This window comes from Dermochelys coriacea, chromosome 1 (assembly GCF_009764565.3).
Source record: "Dermochelys coriacea isolate rDerCor1 chromosome 1, rDerCor1.pri.v4, whole genome shotgun sequence".
Classification (NCBI taxonomy): domain Eukaryota; kingdom Metazoa; phylum Chordata; order Testudines; family Dermochelyidae; genus Dermochelys; species Dermochelys coriacea.
In genome coordinates, this window is record NC_050068.2 from 151,136,801 (window position 1) to 151,154,782 (window position 17,982).

The following is a 17,982-nucleotide window of genomic DNA, read 5'->3' on the forward strand; positions in this document are numbered from 1 at the left end:
TTCTTGAGTTGTAGGCCTGCCAGATTTTAAATAGTGAGACTTGCAATCAAACAGCCATTCTCAGATGGCTCTCTTGGCAACAACAGTCCCTGTTATTTTTGTGTAAAACAGGTGGATTTTAATCCATATCAAATAAACATCTTAGAAACTTTGACACTGGTACGAAGAACAGCTTTACCAGGATGGGCTTACATGCATGGGATAAAATGACGGTAGGATGATTAACTAAAATTTTAATATTGAAGGAATTTAGTATATGTACTCATATCATCACCTTATCCTTAAAAAAAAAAAGGGAATATAAAAGTGGATCATTCCCTGGAGACTAAAAGTTATTAATTTTATGAGCTAAAGTCACTGCCATAAGAAAATGACCTTCTACATAAGAAACTTGAGCTCACAGGTATCAAATGGCTCAAAAGGAGATTCCATCAGCTTAGTCAGGGCCAGCTTAATATGCTACAAAGCAGGGAGTTTTTAGTGAGCATTTCTAAATGTATTAAGTCGCACATGACCAAAAGGCAAGAAAAAAATTATACGCTTTAAGTTTGTTCCCTGAAACCCAAAATAGATGCCAAACGATTTCTGGAAGAAAATGCTCATAACCCTGACAAGTGAAAAATGTAGTCAAATAATTTATATGTAGCCTTGGAAGGAGGAGATTTGTATTGGTAAACGCTGGTGTATGTCAATCTCACTGTGCACACAAAAACTAACAAAAAAATATTTCCATCAATAATAATAAAAATGTACAGATAGTCAAAGTAAGAAAAATGTTGCTTATTAGAGTTTGATATAAGGACATTTATTTTGTATATTTTAATGTGATGTTGACAAATTTGTTTTAACAGTTATAAAGCTTTAACTTTTTGAATCTCAACTACTACTGTCATTAAATAATTATCTGACACACACCTCAAGACTTAGCCCCAGGCACTCTCCCTTAACTGTGAAAATTTAAACTGATAAAAAAGCTTAAAAATAAATATCTATATTATGTGTCCAAATTATAAAAAAAATAAATAAAAATTCAATTCTGCCAAGCCTATTTATATGGGATCGCTTAAAAGATTCCACATAAGCCTTTTCATACCACATCATCAGAATTTTCTCCTGAAGGGAATATACACTTAAGAAGGTTCCTTACAAGAAGCTGAGGGACTTGAGACACCTGCTTAGAAACACCAATTTGTGTGATCTATGCTATGATCAAAACCTATGCTGACCAGGTGAAAGCTCTCTAGTTGGAACAGACAGTTGCCCTACTTATTCTGTGGTAACAGGCATGGCCTGTCCCTCATCCTGATGGATTTGCCACTACAATTCCTACCAAGTTTTAGAGCAATACATCTTGCCAATGGAAAGGTATTGGGATCACAGACTTCAGCAGAAGTAATAAAAGCAGTTATATGTGAGCTATTCTGCCTAAGGAAAGAAGACGATGACATCTAGTGATTTCTAATGCAAAGTGGTGCACATCCTCAGGAGTGCTTCCACTGACTGAAGAGGGGCCGTGTGGAGGGTTGAGAGCCACGACTCTCAGCTCTGCGCAGATCATAGAATCATAGAATATCAGGGTTGGAAGGGACCCCAGAAGGTCATCTAGTCCAACCCCCTGCTCAAAGCAGGACCAAGTCCCAGTTAAATCATCCCAGCCAGGGCTTTGTCAAGCCTGACCTTAAAAACCTCTAAGGAAGGAGATTCTACCACCTCCCTAGGTAACGCATTCCAGTGTTTCACCACCCTCTTAGTGAAAAAGTTTTTCCTAATATCCAATCTAAACCTCCCCCATTGCAACTTGAGACCATTACTCCTCGTTCTGTCATCTGCTACCATTGAGAACAGTCTAGAGCCATCCTCTTTGAAACCCCCTTTCAGGTAGTTGAAAGCAGCTATCAAATCCCCTCTCATTCTTCTCTTCTGCAGACTAAACAATCCCAGCTCCCTCAGCCTCTCCTCATAAGTCATGTGCTCTAGACCTCTAATCATTTTCGTTGCCCTTCGTTGTACTCTTTCCAATTTATCCACATCCTTCCTGTAGTGTGGGGCCCAAAACTGGACACAGTACTCCAGATGAGGCCTCACCAGTGTCGAATAGAGGGGAACGATCACGTCCCTCGATCTGCTCGCTATGCCCCTACTTATACATCCCAAAATGCCATTGGCCTTCTTGGCAACAAGGGCACACTGCTGACTCATATCCAGCTTCTCGTCCACTGTCACCCCTAGGTCCTTTTCCGCAGAACTGCTGCCGAGCCATTCGGTCCCTAGTCTGTAGCGGTGCATTGGATTCTTCCATCCTAAGTGCAGGACCCTGCACTTATCCTTATTGAACCTCATTAGATTTCTTTTGGCCCAATCCTCCAATTTGTCTAGGTCCTTCTGTATCCTATCCCTCCCCTCCAGCGTATCTACCACTCCTCCCAGTTTAGTATCATCCGCAAATTTGCTGAGAGTGCAATCCACACCATCCTCCAGATCATTTATGAAGATATTGAACAAAACGGGCCCCAGGACCGACCCCTGGGGCACTCCACTTGACACCGGCTGCCAACTAGACATGGAGCCATTGATCACTACCCGTTGAGCCCGACAATCTAGCCAGCTTTCTACCCACCTTATAGTGCATTCATCCAGCCCATACTTCCTTAACTTGCTGACAAGAATGCTGTGGGAGACCGTGTCAAAAGCTTTGCTAAAGTCAAGAAACAATACATCCACTGCTTTCCCTTCATCCACAGAACCAGTAATCTCATCATAAAAGGCGATTAGATTAGTCAGGCATGACCTTCCCTTGGTGAATCCATGCTGACTGTTCCTGATCACTTTCCTCTCCTCTAAGTGCTTCAGGATTGATTCTTTGAGGACCTGCTCCATGATTTTTCCAGGGACTGAGGTGAGGCTGACCGGCCTGTAGTTCCCAGGATCCTCCTTCTTCCCTTTTTTAAAGATGGGCACTACATTAGCCTTTTTCCAGTCATCCGGGACTTCCCCCGTTCGCCACGAGTTTTCAAAGATAATGGCCAAGGGCTCTGCAATCACAGCCGCCAATTCCTTCAGCACTCTCGGATGCAATTCGTCCGGCCCCATGGACTTGTGCACGTCCAGCTTTTCTAAATAGTCCCTAACCACCTCTATCTCTACAGAGGGCTGGCCATCTCTTCCCCATTTTGTGTTGCCCAGCACAGCAGTCTGGGAGCTGACCTTGTTAGTGAAAACAGAGGCAAAAAAAGCATTGAGTACATTAGCTTTTTCCACATCCTCTGTCACTAGCTTGCCTCCCTCATTCAGTAAGGGGCCCACACTTTCCTTGGCTTTCTTCTTGTTGCCAACATACCTGAAGAAACCCTTCTTGTTACTCTTGACATCTCTTGCTAGCTGCAGCTCCAGGTGCGATTTGGCCCTCCTGATATCTTTCCTACATGCCCGAGCAATATTTTTATACTCTTCCCTGGTCATATGTCCAACCTTCCACTTCTTGTAAGCTTCTTTTTTATGTTTAAGATCCGCTAGGATTTCACCATTAAGCCAAGCTGGTCGCCTGCCATATTTACTATTCTTTCGACTCATCGGGATGGTTTGTCCCTGTAACCTCAACAGGGATTCCTTGAAATACAGCCAGCTCTCCTGGACTCCCTTCCCTTTCATGTTAGTCCCCCAGGGGATCCTGGCCATCTGTTCCCTGAGGGAGTCAAAGTCTGCTTTCCTGAAGTCCAGGGTCCGTATCCTGCTGCTTACCTTTCTTCCCTGCGTCAGGATCCAATTGATCCCCGCAGGGACCCCAGCTGCCCCCAGGCTTCTTGCCTCCCTGCTCCCAGCCGGCAGACAGCCATCTGGGACTTCTTACCATGCCTGGATTCTGGTCAGCTGCCATGCTCCCAGCAGGAAACGTGGAGCCGAGAGCCTGTGTGGGCAGCCAGCCTCCCAGCCAGGAGATGGGAGCCTTGGTGCAGCCAGGCTTCCAGCGGGGAGTGGAAAGCCTGGGGGGCAGCCCAGCATGGAGCAGAGACGCAGCAGAGGAGTTGCGGATTTCTTGTCAATTTTGCAGCTCCTTGAAATTGACAAGACAGCCAACAGCAAATGTAAGTAACACAAAAAGAAAAGGAGTACTTGTGGGACCTTAGAGACTAACACATTTATTTGAGCTGTAGCTCACGAAAGCTTATGCTCAAATAAGTTTGTTAGTGTCTAAGGTGCCACAAGTACTCCTTTTCTTTTTGCGGATACAGACTAACACAGCTGCTACTCTGAAACCTGTAAGTAACACAGTGACTTCGCGGACACTAACTGTATAAAACAGACCAGGCTTCAGCCTAGATTCAAGAATAGAGCACTACTACAAATGGATTTTTGGATAATCAGAAGTCTTACAGCTGCCAGAAGTTTTACATGAGCTCTCCTTCTCTGAGCAGTTCCACAACACCTCACAACTGATCTTAAGACTCTGGGGGAACTTTTACAAAACCAGCAATTGTGCACTCACAGTCCTGTTCAAATCAAAGCCTTATTTTCTCCTGTATAAGATCCTAAATTCCTTTATTGCTGATGTGTTAACTTGAACAAAAACCACATTTTTCAAAGAAAAATAAAACCTTTTGATAATTTACTGAATAGTGACATTTACCTGGAGATGATCCATGGTTAGTAATACTAATCTCTTTACTAATTACTTTACTATTTGCAATCACTGTGCCAAAATTAATCTCCGGCTCAATTTCCAGATAACAGCAAGGAATTAATCTGCAGAGAAAAGATATTTTAATTATTTTTCCCAGAACTTCAAGCTATTTTGTGGTTTTTAAAAGAAATATATTTGAACAATGCAATAGAAAAAAAATCTGCTTTCCTGCTAATTCTATTAACACAATAATTTATGCAACTCACTTCAGCAGTATTATGAATACATGGAAGACATAAAAATGCCTACTTATTAAACTGCTAATCTGTTTATTTTTAATTACTGCAACTTTAAAACAATTTAATTTAAGTCAGTGAGCTGAAATGGAATGCAACTATATATTATGTTTCAATTCCTGTGTTATAGCACAAGACCCTAATATGAATTCTCAGAAAAGCTTTCACTCATTTTGGTTAATTCCTGCATAAAAAATAGACTAAAATTACTAAGATAAACATACACCGCATTTCAATAGTGGCTGACCAAACCATTATTTATCCAGATGTTCACACCCTATTGCAACAAAATTTATGGCACTCAGTGTTCTTTATTTATGAGCATGCATTATGTAGTTTCAACAACATTAGTTGTAATAAAAGATGCTGGTGAAATCAAGTTTAAGCTATTTGTTTTGCCAAGAGGCCTCAATCAAAATCAGGGTTCCATTGTACTAGGCACTGCACCGACCCTGACCCAAAGAGCTTGCAGTTTAAGGTTCCAAATCCTTGAATGGATTCCGTGCAGGCAGACTGCTGCATTCAACAACAAACTAAGGAACAAAACAACAAACAAAATAAGAAAGGCTAAGGCACAAAATGAGTTACACCTAGCAAGAGACATAAAAGGCAATAAGAAGAAGTTCTTTAAATATATTAGGAACAAGAGAAAGACAAAGGAAAATTTAGGTCCTCTACTTAATGAAGGAAAGCCAGGGGTGAAAGTAAGATAAAATACTTACCAGTGTGGAGGCTTGGCCTCAGTCTGAAGGGGTGGGGCTGGAGGAGTCAGCCTCCCCCAGCCAGCCCTTCCACACTGCCCGGACTACACCATCCGGGGCTCTGGCTGCTGCCGTGGTAGCGACGGCTGGGAGCCCAGGGCCCTTTTAAATTGCTGGGCCTCGGGGCAACTGACCCTTTTGCCCCCACTGTTGGCAGCCCTGGGGAGGGGGGGCGCAAAAGGGGCAGCAACGTTAAAGTGCTGCCGTGGCAGCGCTTTAACGTGGGCTGTGTATGGGCCGATACCAGCAGCCACTTCTTACCAGTACACTGTCCCGGCCCACTTTCACCTCTGAGAAGAGCTAATAACTTATGACATCAAGAAAGCTGAGGTGTTTAAGGTCTATTTTGCTTCAGTCTTCACTACAAAAGTTAATGGCAACCAGATACTTAAGACAACAACAAGGGGGAAGGAATGCAAGACAAAATAGGAAAACAACAGTTAGATAAATTAGATGTATTCAAGTTGGCAGGGCTCAATAAAATTCATTCTACGGTACTTAAAGAACTAGCTGAAGCAATCTCAGAACTCTTAGCAATGATCTTTGAGAACTCTTGGAAGACAGGTGAGGTCCCAGAAGAATGGAAAAGGGCAAACACAGTACCTTTCTTTAAAAAGGAGAACAAAGAGGACATGGGGAAATATAGAACTATATAAGTCAGCCTAACTTAAGTACCTGAAAAAGATGCTGGAACAATTTATTAAACAATCCATTTGTAAGCATCTGGAGGATAACACATTAAGAAAGAACAGCCAGCGTGGATTTGTCAAAAACAAATCATACCAAACCAACCTAATATCCTTCTTTGACAAGGTTACAGCCTAGTGGGGAAGTAATAGACTTGATATATCTTCATTTTAGGAAGGCTTTTCACATAGTCCCACATGACATTTTCATAAAAAAACTAGGGAAATGTGTTCTAGATGAAATTACTATAAAGTAGGATCACAACTGATTGAGTACTTTCTTTCAAAGAGTAGTTTTAAATGCTTTGCTGTCAAATTGGGTGGGCATACCTAATGAAGTCCCACAGGGGTCAGTCCTAGGTCCTGTGCTGTTCAGTATCTTCATTAATGACTTGGATAATGGAGTGGACAGAGTACTTATAAAATTTGCAGATGACACCATGCTGGAAGCTGGTACGAGCACTTTGGAGGACATGATCAGAATTCAAAATCATCTTGACAAATTGGAGAATTGGTCTGAATTCAACAAGATGAAATTCAATAAAGACAAGTGCAAAGTACTTCAAATCAGAAGGAAAAATGAAATGCACAACTACAAAATGAAGAATAACTGTGCAGGTGGTAGTACTGCTGTGTGTTTTAGTGGCTATCTAATTGAATACAAGTCAACAACATGATGCAGCTGCAAAAAGGCTAATGTCATTCTGGGTTGTGTTAACAGGAATGTTGTAAGACATGGGAGGTAACTGTCCCACTCTGCTTGGCACTGGTGAAGCCTCAGTTGGAATACTGTGTCCAGTTTTAGCTGCCACACTTTGGGAAAGATGTGGACAAACTGGAAAGAGGCCAAAGGAGAGCAACAAAAATGATAAAAGATTTAGAAAACCCTGACCTACAAAAGGTTTAAAAAAACTGGTCATGTTTAGTCTGAGAAAAGAAGGGCAAGAGGAGACTGATAGTCTCCAAATACGTTAAGGGCTGTTATAAAGAGGACTGTGAAAAATTGTTTTCCCACATTAACTGAAGGTAGGTTAAGAAATAATGGGCTTAATCTGCAGCCATGGAAATTAAGGTTACATATTAGGAAAAACTTTCTAACTATAAGCATAATTAAACCCTGGAATAGACTTCCAAGGGAGGTTGGTTTTTTTTTTAAGACCATGGAATCTCCACCACTGGAGGGTTTTTAAGACTATGTTGGACAGACACCTCTCAGGGATGGTGCTAGTTTACTTTGTTTTACTTTACTTTACTTTTTTACAGGGGGCTAGACTTGATGACTTCCTGAAGTCCCTTCCACCCTACTTTTCTATGATTCTAATGACTCCCCAACCAAAGTGAATGGGGCTTCACAAGAGGACAGCAGTCTGCCAATGCACAGTCCATTACCAGATCAGAGCTTAACTTTATTACAAGAGACAACAAGAGGCTCCAATGAACAGACAGGAGAGAGCACAAAGGTATCAGTGAGACTATTATAATTAGCATAACAAGCAGTGATCATAGTTATGTGAAGGATGGAAGGGGAATTTTCTGAAATGGACACATTCTGTAAATGCCAATATTTTAAAATCAATTAACTATTACAGTTTTTATATCCCCACCTCCAAAAAAGGTAACTTACTAGTGATATAGTTCTGTGCTGGGACCAGTGTTGACCTTCCTGTGTTTAGAATGAGGCCTAGACAGTTGTGTAAGTGCAGTGTGATGTGTGTGAGAAAGGACTTCTTCCCTTGGACCCGCGCCTGAGCAGCAAGGCATCCAGATAGAGGAAGACATGAATTCCCTTCTTCCTGAAGTATGCTGTCAACTCTGACCATACATTTGGTAAAACTCCTGGGGACAGACAACAGCCCAAAGGGAAGAACTGTGTACTGAAAACAGTGGTTTGCCATGATGAACCAGAGAAATCTTCCGTGGCTTGGGAAAAATCGCCACATGGAAGTAAGCATCCTGAAGGTTCTGAGCAGTCATTCTGAGTCAACACAGGGAGAATAGTTAACAAGATGACCATACGCAACCTCATGTATCTGATTTATTTGAGGAAGCTGTGGAGGTCGAGAACAAGTCTTACTTCCTGGTTCCCAAACCAAAGAGACAGTACCGGGAATAGAAGCCCTGACACTGATGTTCCAGAAGAACTTGCTCCACCACTCCCAAGGCCAGCAAGGAGCAGTCCTGCTCAAGGAGCAATATCTCATGAGAGGGATAGGGGGAGAAGAGTGGAGAGGAACTAGATACTATAGCCTGATGTGATGGTGCTTAGGACCCAGCCGTCATCAAGTCCCAGATATTGTAGAAGTGAACTAACCTGTCCCCAAATGGAGGCAGGGTAAGGGGAGTGATGACCAGACCAGTACTCTGGATCAAGGAGTCAAAGTTGTCACTTGTAGGTGCTAGGGGAGGCTGTGTCAACTGGCTGAACTCCAGACCTGACTGCCTCCTCCGGGAGCTATGCCCCTTTGTGGGGCTATCCCTCTGTCACTAGGGAGGAAAAGGCTGCCCAAAGGTGCACTGTGGACAGTATTATTGTTGCTGTTGGTCACCTAAGTAGCACAGCTGCACTGACAGTGTATGCACCTCCAAGGAACGTAGAATGGCTCTAGAATCCTCAAAGATATGCAAGATCTCATCCGTCTTATGTGAAAACAACACCTGGTCATCAAAGGACAAATCCTGTATGGTCTGCTGCACACTGGGAGCAATGCCCAAATTCTGCAACCAGGGTGTCCTTCTCCTGGTCACTACAGAAGACATAACTCTGGTTGAAGTGTCAAAATGTCTGTTTCCTGAATGATCTACAGATCAATCGCAGCTCCTTGATGTGGGCTTCACCCAAGCACAACAAGAACTGTGCTTGCAGATTGTTACTAGGGATTGTTCCCCCACATAATGGACAATATGTAAACCCAGTGAGGGCATCATGCAGAAACAAACACTAATCTAACTACACTATTGGTACTGTTAACTATATATAACTAGTAAAAAAAAAAACACCTGAACTAATGAGAGACTGTGAGGTTAAGACTACACAGAGCTCCAACTCCAGCCACAAGCGGTTCGAAGGAACTGAAGGAGATCGGGGCGGTGTTAACTCTTATAGCCAGGAGAGCGGCTATGGCCACAAGGTGCAACTCTCACCCCTTCTCATGGACACATATACCTAAGTGGAATACAGGGATACCTCTGCTCTAAGAACTATATATCTGTAAAATTTCTCATAATTCCAAACAAAATCCTAGCAGCGTTCTGCGCCAACACGATTTCTTAGCTGCTCTAACCAGTGGTACAGAGAGGTACCAGTTTTATTACTGTTTGGAGAATAATTATGTTTACTGACATGAATCTGGAGGTCTGATGTTATGAGAATGATGATTCATACCCAAGTAGTTTCTTAATTGGTAACGTATTCAACACAACTGAAAGAGATTAGTCCTTTTTCATGTCCCAATACTACCTTTCATAATTTCTGTTACTACGCCGTTTCTCTCCACCTATTGGCAGGTGAGAGAGCCATTTTTAGGAATAACTTGGTTTTCATTCTCAGCATAGCATTAGAGAGAATTTCATACCAATATCAAGAAATAAGGACTTTGCTTTGCTATGTCTCATGCTACATCAAGTCGCAAATTTAGTGTGGTCTGCACCTTATACTTTTTGAGTTAAAGGAAACAGAGACAAAAATATAGGCTATATAGATTGAAGAAAGACAGGAAATCCATCCAGAGAAAATGCTTTCACGGATGTTGCAAAAACAATTTTTTTATTTTTTTATTTTTAATACCTTGCTCCCTTGCAACATGATAAACTGTCAAAGTAGTAAATTCTAGGAGGCAATAAACTGGACTATTAGGACATAAAATAAGTACAGGGAGACAGTTAACTTGTTTACAACTTTAAAGTAAATTTATAATACATTAAGTATTCTACAGTTCTTCCAAGAAGTTGCTTCAGAAATACGAAGAACATTAGAATCTTGTCTAATTCCACTCAAGAACCAGCTACACTTCTTCTGGAATGCATATGAATCAGAAGATATTTTGTGACACTGAAGAGATTCTTTAAGGGAAAAGACTATCTATTAATTCCTGTGTGTTTTATGATGGAAAGGTCAAGTTGTTGAAAAGACAGGAATAGTTATTTTGATTTCCTAAAGGACTCTATACCATTCAAATAAGTGCTTAATGTTTTACAACAAATCAAATTTCTGTTCATTTGCTTCATTTTTGTCTGGTTTAGGGCATAAGGTTTCTAGTCCAATCACATATTTTACACAGAGTACTATCACTTAAATTTGATTAAAACATATTAGACCAAATTCACTCCTGCTTTAACTCCATTAGAAAAAAAAAATTGAGTTACACCAGGGATAAATTTGGACCACCATCGAATAAACTGTTTATGTTTATCATTGTAAAAACTGAATGTACCATATCACCTACAGTTAAGGCTGATGACTGGGGTAACAGCAAATGTAATTAATTCCAATTTAGGAAAGTTTCTTTCTATGCCTCTGACACTACCTGAGAATTATGTACTCTCTCATAGCTGAAGCCCTCAACCCTGTAATATATTTAAGCACATGTATAGTCCCATAATACAGTGGTATAAAGACAACAAATGAGTTGGGGGAAATGGTAGTATTGGACACAGTTCAGTAAGAGAAGGTTAATGGTCTAGGGAGATCAAGTAAATTACAATCTCATGTTTATTTATCTTTACACATGTATTGTATTAGACAGAAGTTTTCATATAAGGTTAACATCTAGGTTTATTTAAATACAATTTAAGTCATCCTGCATGGAACTGGCAAGGAGGAAATCCCAAAAGCTAAAAGAATAATATATATGGTATAGAAAGAGAAATATTTAGGCCTTGATTCTACAAAGCAGTTAAGAACATGTCTATAACTTTGCTCATATGAGGCTGCAGATTATGCTTCCAGTGCCGCCTGAGCAAACTCACTTAAAGGTAATTTGCAGATCTGGTCAAAGTATTTCATTCAAAACATTTTTTTCCCCAAAAAAACTGTTTTGTCAAATTGGGCATTTCCATAGGAACTATCCAATTTCCAATAATTTTTTTCAGGTTTTCATTAAAAAAAAAAAAGATTTTATTTTTGGTCAAAAACTTGGGGGGGAGAGGGAGGGTATTGTTTTCTTCCAAAAAATTTGGGGGAAGGAGGAAATGGTTTGTTCATTTGTTTGTTTTTAAGAAAACCTGAAAACTTAATAAAAAAATTGCAACAAAATCCAAAAATATTTTCACATAAATCTTTTGAGAGAACAAAAACAACCCCACTCCCTGACAAGTGCTCACAATTTTATACATGTCTCGTGGAGGGCATAATCTGGAGATTATGGTGCTACACAGATGTAGTCAAGCACATAGTTTGGCCTGCAAAACCCCTATGACAGTATGTGAGATGGACATTACCCAGTTTGATTAGCACAGCTCAGGTCACATTTGCAGGACTGGTATTTAGAAAATACAACTTTAAGGTCCTTATCAAAGGGCCAGTAAAATCTCTGAATTAGACGGTTTTTTGAGACAACCATACACTCCATTCCTTCTAAATTCACTCTCCATACATATTTAACTTCAGTTATAAGAAAAAATATTTTAAAGATTTAGTCATCTGTATATCTTCTTTATTAAATGTTTGCCTGAAATAAATGTATATTAAAAAAGCTTTCAGGAGTGATATTTCAGAAGATTCTAGTCTTTACTAAAACTGTTTTATTAAGAAATTTAGCCAGCCATGATGGGTAGTGCTCCAGAGAGATGATCTGAATCTGCCCATATTTTTCCCATTTTATTATATAAAATCCTCTCTTCATAAAATTAATTTTTAAAAGGTTGTTCCAGATTAGAACTTTTCTCCAAAACCCTCAGATTAGATTTGGTGCTTGTATCAATCTTCTTCAAACCACACCATAAGTAGTAAAAATTGAATTCATATATCTGTACAGAGAATTGCTTCAGATATAGCAGATCAGGGATAGACCAATGGGGAAGGTGTTTCTCACTCAACAACCCAAAAGGAAATAAAATATTAAAGGCAGATAGATAATAGGCATTTAACTCTGACAGATCAAGTACTCCAGCCAGTACTGGGTCCTTTTCATGATCTTATGCAAAATATATAAATTCTAGTTACCTGAGATTCCATTAGAATGTTTCTTTTAATGCTCTGAAATGCTGAAAAATCAAAATCTCTTTCTGAAGCAGGAGTAGTCCTATGGGATGTTACTCAGGGCCACATTCATATTTACAATTTTAGCTCCGCTAAGCAGACAATGAAAATAAACTCTCTATATAGTATTCTCTCATATTCTGATTTATGACGAACTACAGACTAGATTTGCATCAATGAGTTTACAAAGAATACAGCCGTGCTGAATGGAACAATTTAAAAAAAAATCACTTGTCAACAAAAAAACCTGACACCAGCACAACCAACATTATTACCCTTGACAAGAAACAGACTTTTTCAAAAATAAAAGACCACTAAGTTTATTCCTTCTTCGGGGACACATTCACTGAGTAGTATGCATTATTCTGTAGATTTTTTCTGCAGACAGTCAGTTAAATTTTGAACTTCACAAGGAAAAAAAATTACAAAAATTCTCTGGGTTATGTATGATACTCAGATTCCTTTTCAGAAGTTATTACAGTAAAATCTTTGTTATCTGGCATGTTGGAGATGGGGGGGTGCCAGTTAGTCAAAAATTCCGGTTAACTAAGAGAGTTATACTTACCAATGGAGGGAGGAAGTTTGGGTGTGGGAGGGAGCTTGGGGTAGAAACTTGGGATGTGGGAGGGGTTTCGGGTGCTGGATCCAGGCGGCTCCCCGGAAGCGGCAACATGTCCCTACTGATCCTAGGAGGAGGTGTGGCCAGGCAGCTCTGCATACTGCCTCTGTACACAGGCGCCACCCCCGCAGCTCCCATTGGTCACTGTTCCCAGTCAATGGGAGCTGTGGAGCCAGCACTCAGGGCAAGGTGGAGGCAGCACACAGAGCCCCCATGGCCATTCTTCCACCTAGGAGCAGCAGGGACATGTCGCCGCTTCCGGGGAGCCACACAGAGCCAGGTAGAGAGCCTGCTGTGCATTCTGCTCAAAAACTAGACATGTGGCAACCCTACTGAAGATCTGTATTGGGAGATATCAGAAATGCCAGTTTCTAGAGCTTTCCAGTTGGTAAAGTGCTTTTACTGTAGTAGTATTGCCTTCCAACAGGCTATCTAGAACCTCAAGCAGGAGGAGGTTTTACCTGCAAGAAAAATAACAGACAGGTGACAAAATCCAATTTGTTTCCTAGACACCCAATTTGCCGTTTCCTACTTTAGAAGGATGTGTGTAGAGACCATTCTGCAACCACTACAGTGAATGGTTCACACAGACTTCAAAGATATCCAGATGTTCCTTCATTTTATGTGGGACAAATAGAAATAGTAGTTTCAGCATCTACCACGTAATGTCTTAGTCACTCCTTGACTTGCAACTCAAAGTTCAGACTGCTACAATTTAAAAACAGGATTTAAAATACAGGACTCAACCAGAAAAGGAGTACTTGTGGCACCTTAGAGGCTAACAAATGTATTTGAGCATAAGCTTTCATAAGCTACAGCTCACTTCATCGGATGCATTCAGTGGAAAATACAGTGGGGAGATTTATATACATAGAGAACCAGCAACCACACCCCACACAACAGAACCACTAACCCAGGAACCTATCCTTGCAACAAAGCCCGTTGCCAACTCTGTCCACATATCTATTCAGGGGACACCATCACAGTGTGGCTGATGTGATTAGGTCCTATCAGAGGCTCGTTCACCTGCGCATCTACCAATGTGATATATGCCATCATATGCCAGCAATGCCCCTCTGCCATGTACATTGGTCAAACTGGACAGACTCTACGTAAAAGAATAAATGGACACAAATCAGACGTCAAGAATTATAACATTCAAAAACCAGTCGGAGAATACTTCAATCTCTCTGGTCACTCGATTACAGACCTAAGAGTGGCAATTCTTCAACAAAAACACTGCAGAAACAGACTCCAACGAGAGACTGCTGAATTGGAATTAATTTGCAAACTGGATACAATTAACTTAGGCTTGAATAGAGACTGGGAGTGGATGGGTCATTACACAAAGTAAAACTATTTCCCCATGTTTATTCCCCCCCCCCCCCCACTGTTCCTCAGACGTTCTTGTCAACTGCTGGAAATGGCCCACCTTGATTATCACTACAAAAGGTTTTCTCCCCCCCCCGCTCTCCTGCTGGTAATAGCTCATCTTAAGTGACTCTCCTTACAGTGTGTATGGTAACACCCATTGTTTCATGTTCTCTATGTATATAAATCTCCCCACTGTATTTTCCACTGAATGCATCCGATGAAGTGAACTGTAGCTCATGAAAGCTTATGCTCAAATAAATTTGTTAGTCTCTAAGGTGCCACAAGTACTCCTTTTCTTTTTGCGAATACAGACTAACACGGCTGCTACTCAGAAAAAAGGACTTAACCCAGAAATTATCATCTCTTTGAAATGTTTATGTTTTATATTCAGTCAAGAAACATTAGCCAAAGAATGGCATTTTTGGCGTTCACATTTAATATTGGTCAACACTGAACAGTTCTTGATTACAGAACAAGTAGTAGACTTCCTGAGTCTGGGAACAGATAATAGAACAAGAATTTAGCTCTTAGTCTTTTCTATAACAGCAAAGCAATTTTTGGCTCAGACGAAGATGTGGAACTAAAATTACATATTTAGTCTGTATAAAAGAACTGTAACATTTGGAGACCATTCTGGGAGATGTGCTATACTCAAAAAATTTTGCCCTCATTTAGTGCATGGATGTTTTACTTGAAGCTTTTCCTATTCACAAACAAAAACTTGGCCAGACTTTCATATGGTTAAAGACAGAACGCATGAGTAAGTTCAGAAAAAACTGCAGCAATTTCTTTAATGCACTGTTTTAAATTTTGGGACCACTGCTCATAAAGTATTTACAACTACAAATGAAAATGCAATTCCTAACTTAAATTGCCATTTCTGAGTCTCCTCTTGGTGGCTACCATCTTGATAAAAGTGACAACTTTATTTACACTGAATTTGGAAGCCTGAAGGAAGACAATTAAATCAGTTTCTATTATGCTTTAATAGTCGTAGAACATCAAATTGAAAACATTTTTTAAATAGGAGAGAAGCAAATCAGAGAAGAGTAAAAAGAAGTGACAGATGAGCAAAGACGAAGAAGTGCTGGGATAAGCATAGCCTGGATGAAGCATCCAAATATCCTGCCTACTTCTTGACAGAACTCTCAAAGAGTGAGGTTTTTATCTACCGGTTTGAATACCACTTATTCTGAAAGGGAATCCATTATGGCCTGTTCAGGTTATTTTTTAGGTTAGTAATAATTTTACACAAACTATTGTTTTCAGTTGTTTATGACTGTGGATGCTATTTTTTTCCATAAGAGCATAGGTTCCAATTTGGTATAGATTATCCTATAATCTGAAACCCCATTATAAATTTTTAAAATATTTACAAAATTGAGAAAGAAATGCTTCACTATAATCCAGTCATAACTATATGCACAATAATTATAAGCACTTACATATCACTGATTCAATAGTGAGTATATTCAGGGAAGAAAAAGGCCATCCTGTTCAATTCCAATTATACAATTGGAAAGTATCTGAGAAAGCCATTTATCATGAAAACCATCATAGGCTAAAAATATAGAGCACAGATGTGAGCCCAAACCACTCCAGTTTCTTAACTATGAAGACTGAGTACACTTGATCAAAATTTAAGTTCTTTGTCAACATCAAGAGACATCACCAAAATGAACATCCTACCTATGTGACATTCTTAAAAATCACAAACTTACCTTTACAAAGAAATTCACCATTTGTTTTAAAAATTCAGATAACAAAATTAGTTACATCATTATACATGGCTATATGTATTGGCATACTTCCCTTTTGAGTAAAATGAAAATATAATCAGCAGTTTATGTACTTTTAAATACCATACCCTATCAGCGGGATCTCAATTACATCTTTTTCGACCAAAAGGAGTAGTCTATCTCGAAGGTCCTCCTCACTGTCAGGATGATATTCCACAGTAGCTGTAACTTGAAGACCAGATGGAACAGGTTTATCTGGATTTTCCACAATCAATTTAAACTACAAAGAAAAGAACCAGCAATATTTAAATCAATTTTTAAATATTTCTAGAGAAACCCCTGTATATCAGTGGCCCATTTTCAGCATAATATGTTGGGTTTCACCTATTTAATTAGCATTATGATCAACAGCTTTAAAATTCTACTCACTGTTCACCACTGGCAAGTAGAAGATGTTTCCTGATAATATAGTAAGCTGGAATACTGACAGTTTGATTTCTGCAAAAATTAACTTTCTTTTAACACTGTATTATTTCTAGTCTTGATGGTTGAGAAGATAAGCTACCAAATGTGAACCAATGCACTGCTATCTTCCTGACTCTGCAGGCAGAGAGCTCCATTGCCTCTGCTACTGCTATTAGCTTTCCCAAACAACGAAGGCAAAATTATGAAGACTTTGATCAGTTTCCTCGTTACTATTCAAAACCTTATGAGTAGCAGTTAAAGAGCCGAGAATCAGAGCAGTTTCATTCTAGTTTTCCTTGGGAAACACATGCACAACTGTAAAGGCACACAGTACAGTTATTCAATGAGGAGATGACTCAGCTCAATGGAAAGTCTCCCACTGACTTCAATGAGAGTCGGATTAGACCCTGAGAAGGAAGAGGGACCCAAAAAAATCAATATTGAGGGAGTACATCTTTTTTTTCTTTGCACATCTCTCTTGAGCTGCAAACCTATCACATGTGTATTGACCAGAAGCCAATATAAAAAGTTTGAGACACCTCCACCTGCCTCCCCTCTCCCTACACATGCTCCCTTGAGTAGGGGACATGTTGAGCTACCTAGTAGGAATCCCAGCAGGAATTCTAAGAGAGTAGGGATGGGACCTAGGACTTTGACCAAGGTATTAGCCTCCAAGTCAAGCCAATATATCCTAGAGAAAGTGTGAACTGAACTCCAGTAGTAACTTTGCCAATTTTAAGGAATAGTATATTACATATGCAAACAAGGGTGGCCACTCTTCTTCTCATAGAATGGAGTCTTGGCTTTTCCGGTCAGCTAGATCATCATAAATCTTAAGATGAATGCAGTGACGGATTAGCCACTGGGCTGAGGGGGCCCATGCCCAGAGACCCCGGCCAACCGACGGGGGTCCCATAAAAAATCCACAGCCAGGAGTTCAGAAGCCCAGATACCTGGCCACCGTGTGGGGTAAGCCCCCACAGGCCAACTCCACTCCCTGTCAGCAGCGCCCAGCAGCGGGGGAAGCCCCAGCACCCCATGACCCCATCCCTGGGAGAAGCCATGGGGCAGCAGGGGAAGCCCCCAACACCCGACCCTGCTCTCCAGCAGAAGCACCAGGCAAGTAGGGCAGGAGAAGCCCCAGCACCCCAACTCCAGTCCCGCATATGAGAACTAAGGACAAACCATTTTCTGTTGAAGGGAATTGGCTATGGAACAATTTTTAAGA

At 40.5% G+C, this 17,982-nt stretch overlaps 1 protein-coding gene across 2 annotated transcripts in view; it reads right to left on the reverse strand.

Moving 5' to 3' along the window:
* Positions 1-17,982, reverse strand: part of CFAP47 (cilia and flagella associated protein 47) — a 638,800-nt gene that overhangs the window by 603,770 nt on the left and 17,048 nt on the right. For both annotated transcript variants that reach the window (XM_043505538.1, XM_043505542.1), the window contains exons 2-3: positions 16,418-16,569; positions 4,625-4,740 (exon numbers count right to left, since the gene is read on the reverse strand). In XM_043505538.1, coding sequence (XP_043361473.1) covers positions 4,625-4,740; positions 16,418-16,569 — 268 coding nt within the window. The remainder of the gene's footprint in view (positions 1-4,624; positions 4,741-16,417; positions 16,570-17,982) is intronic.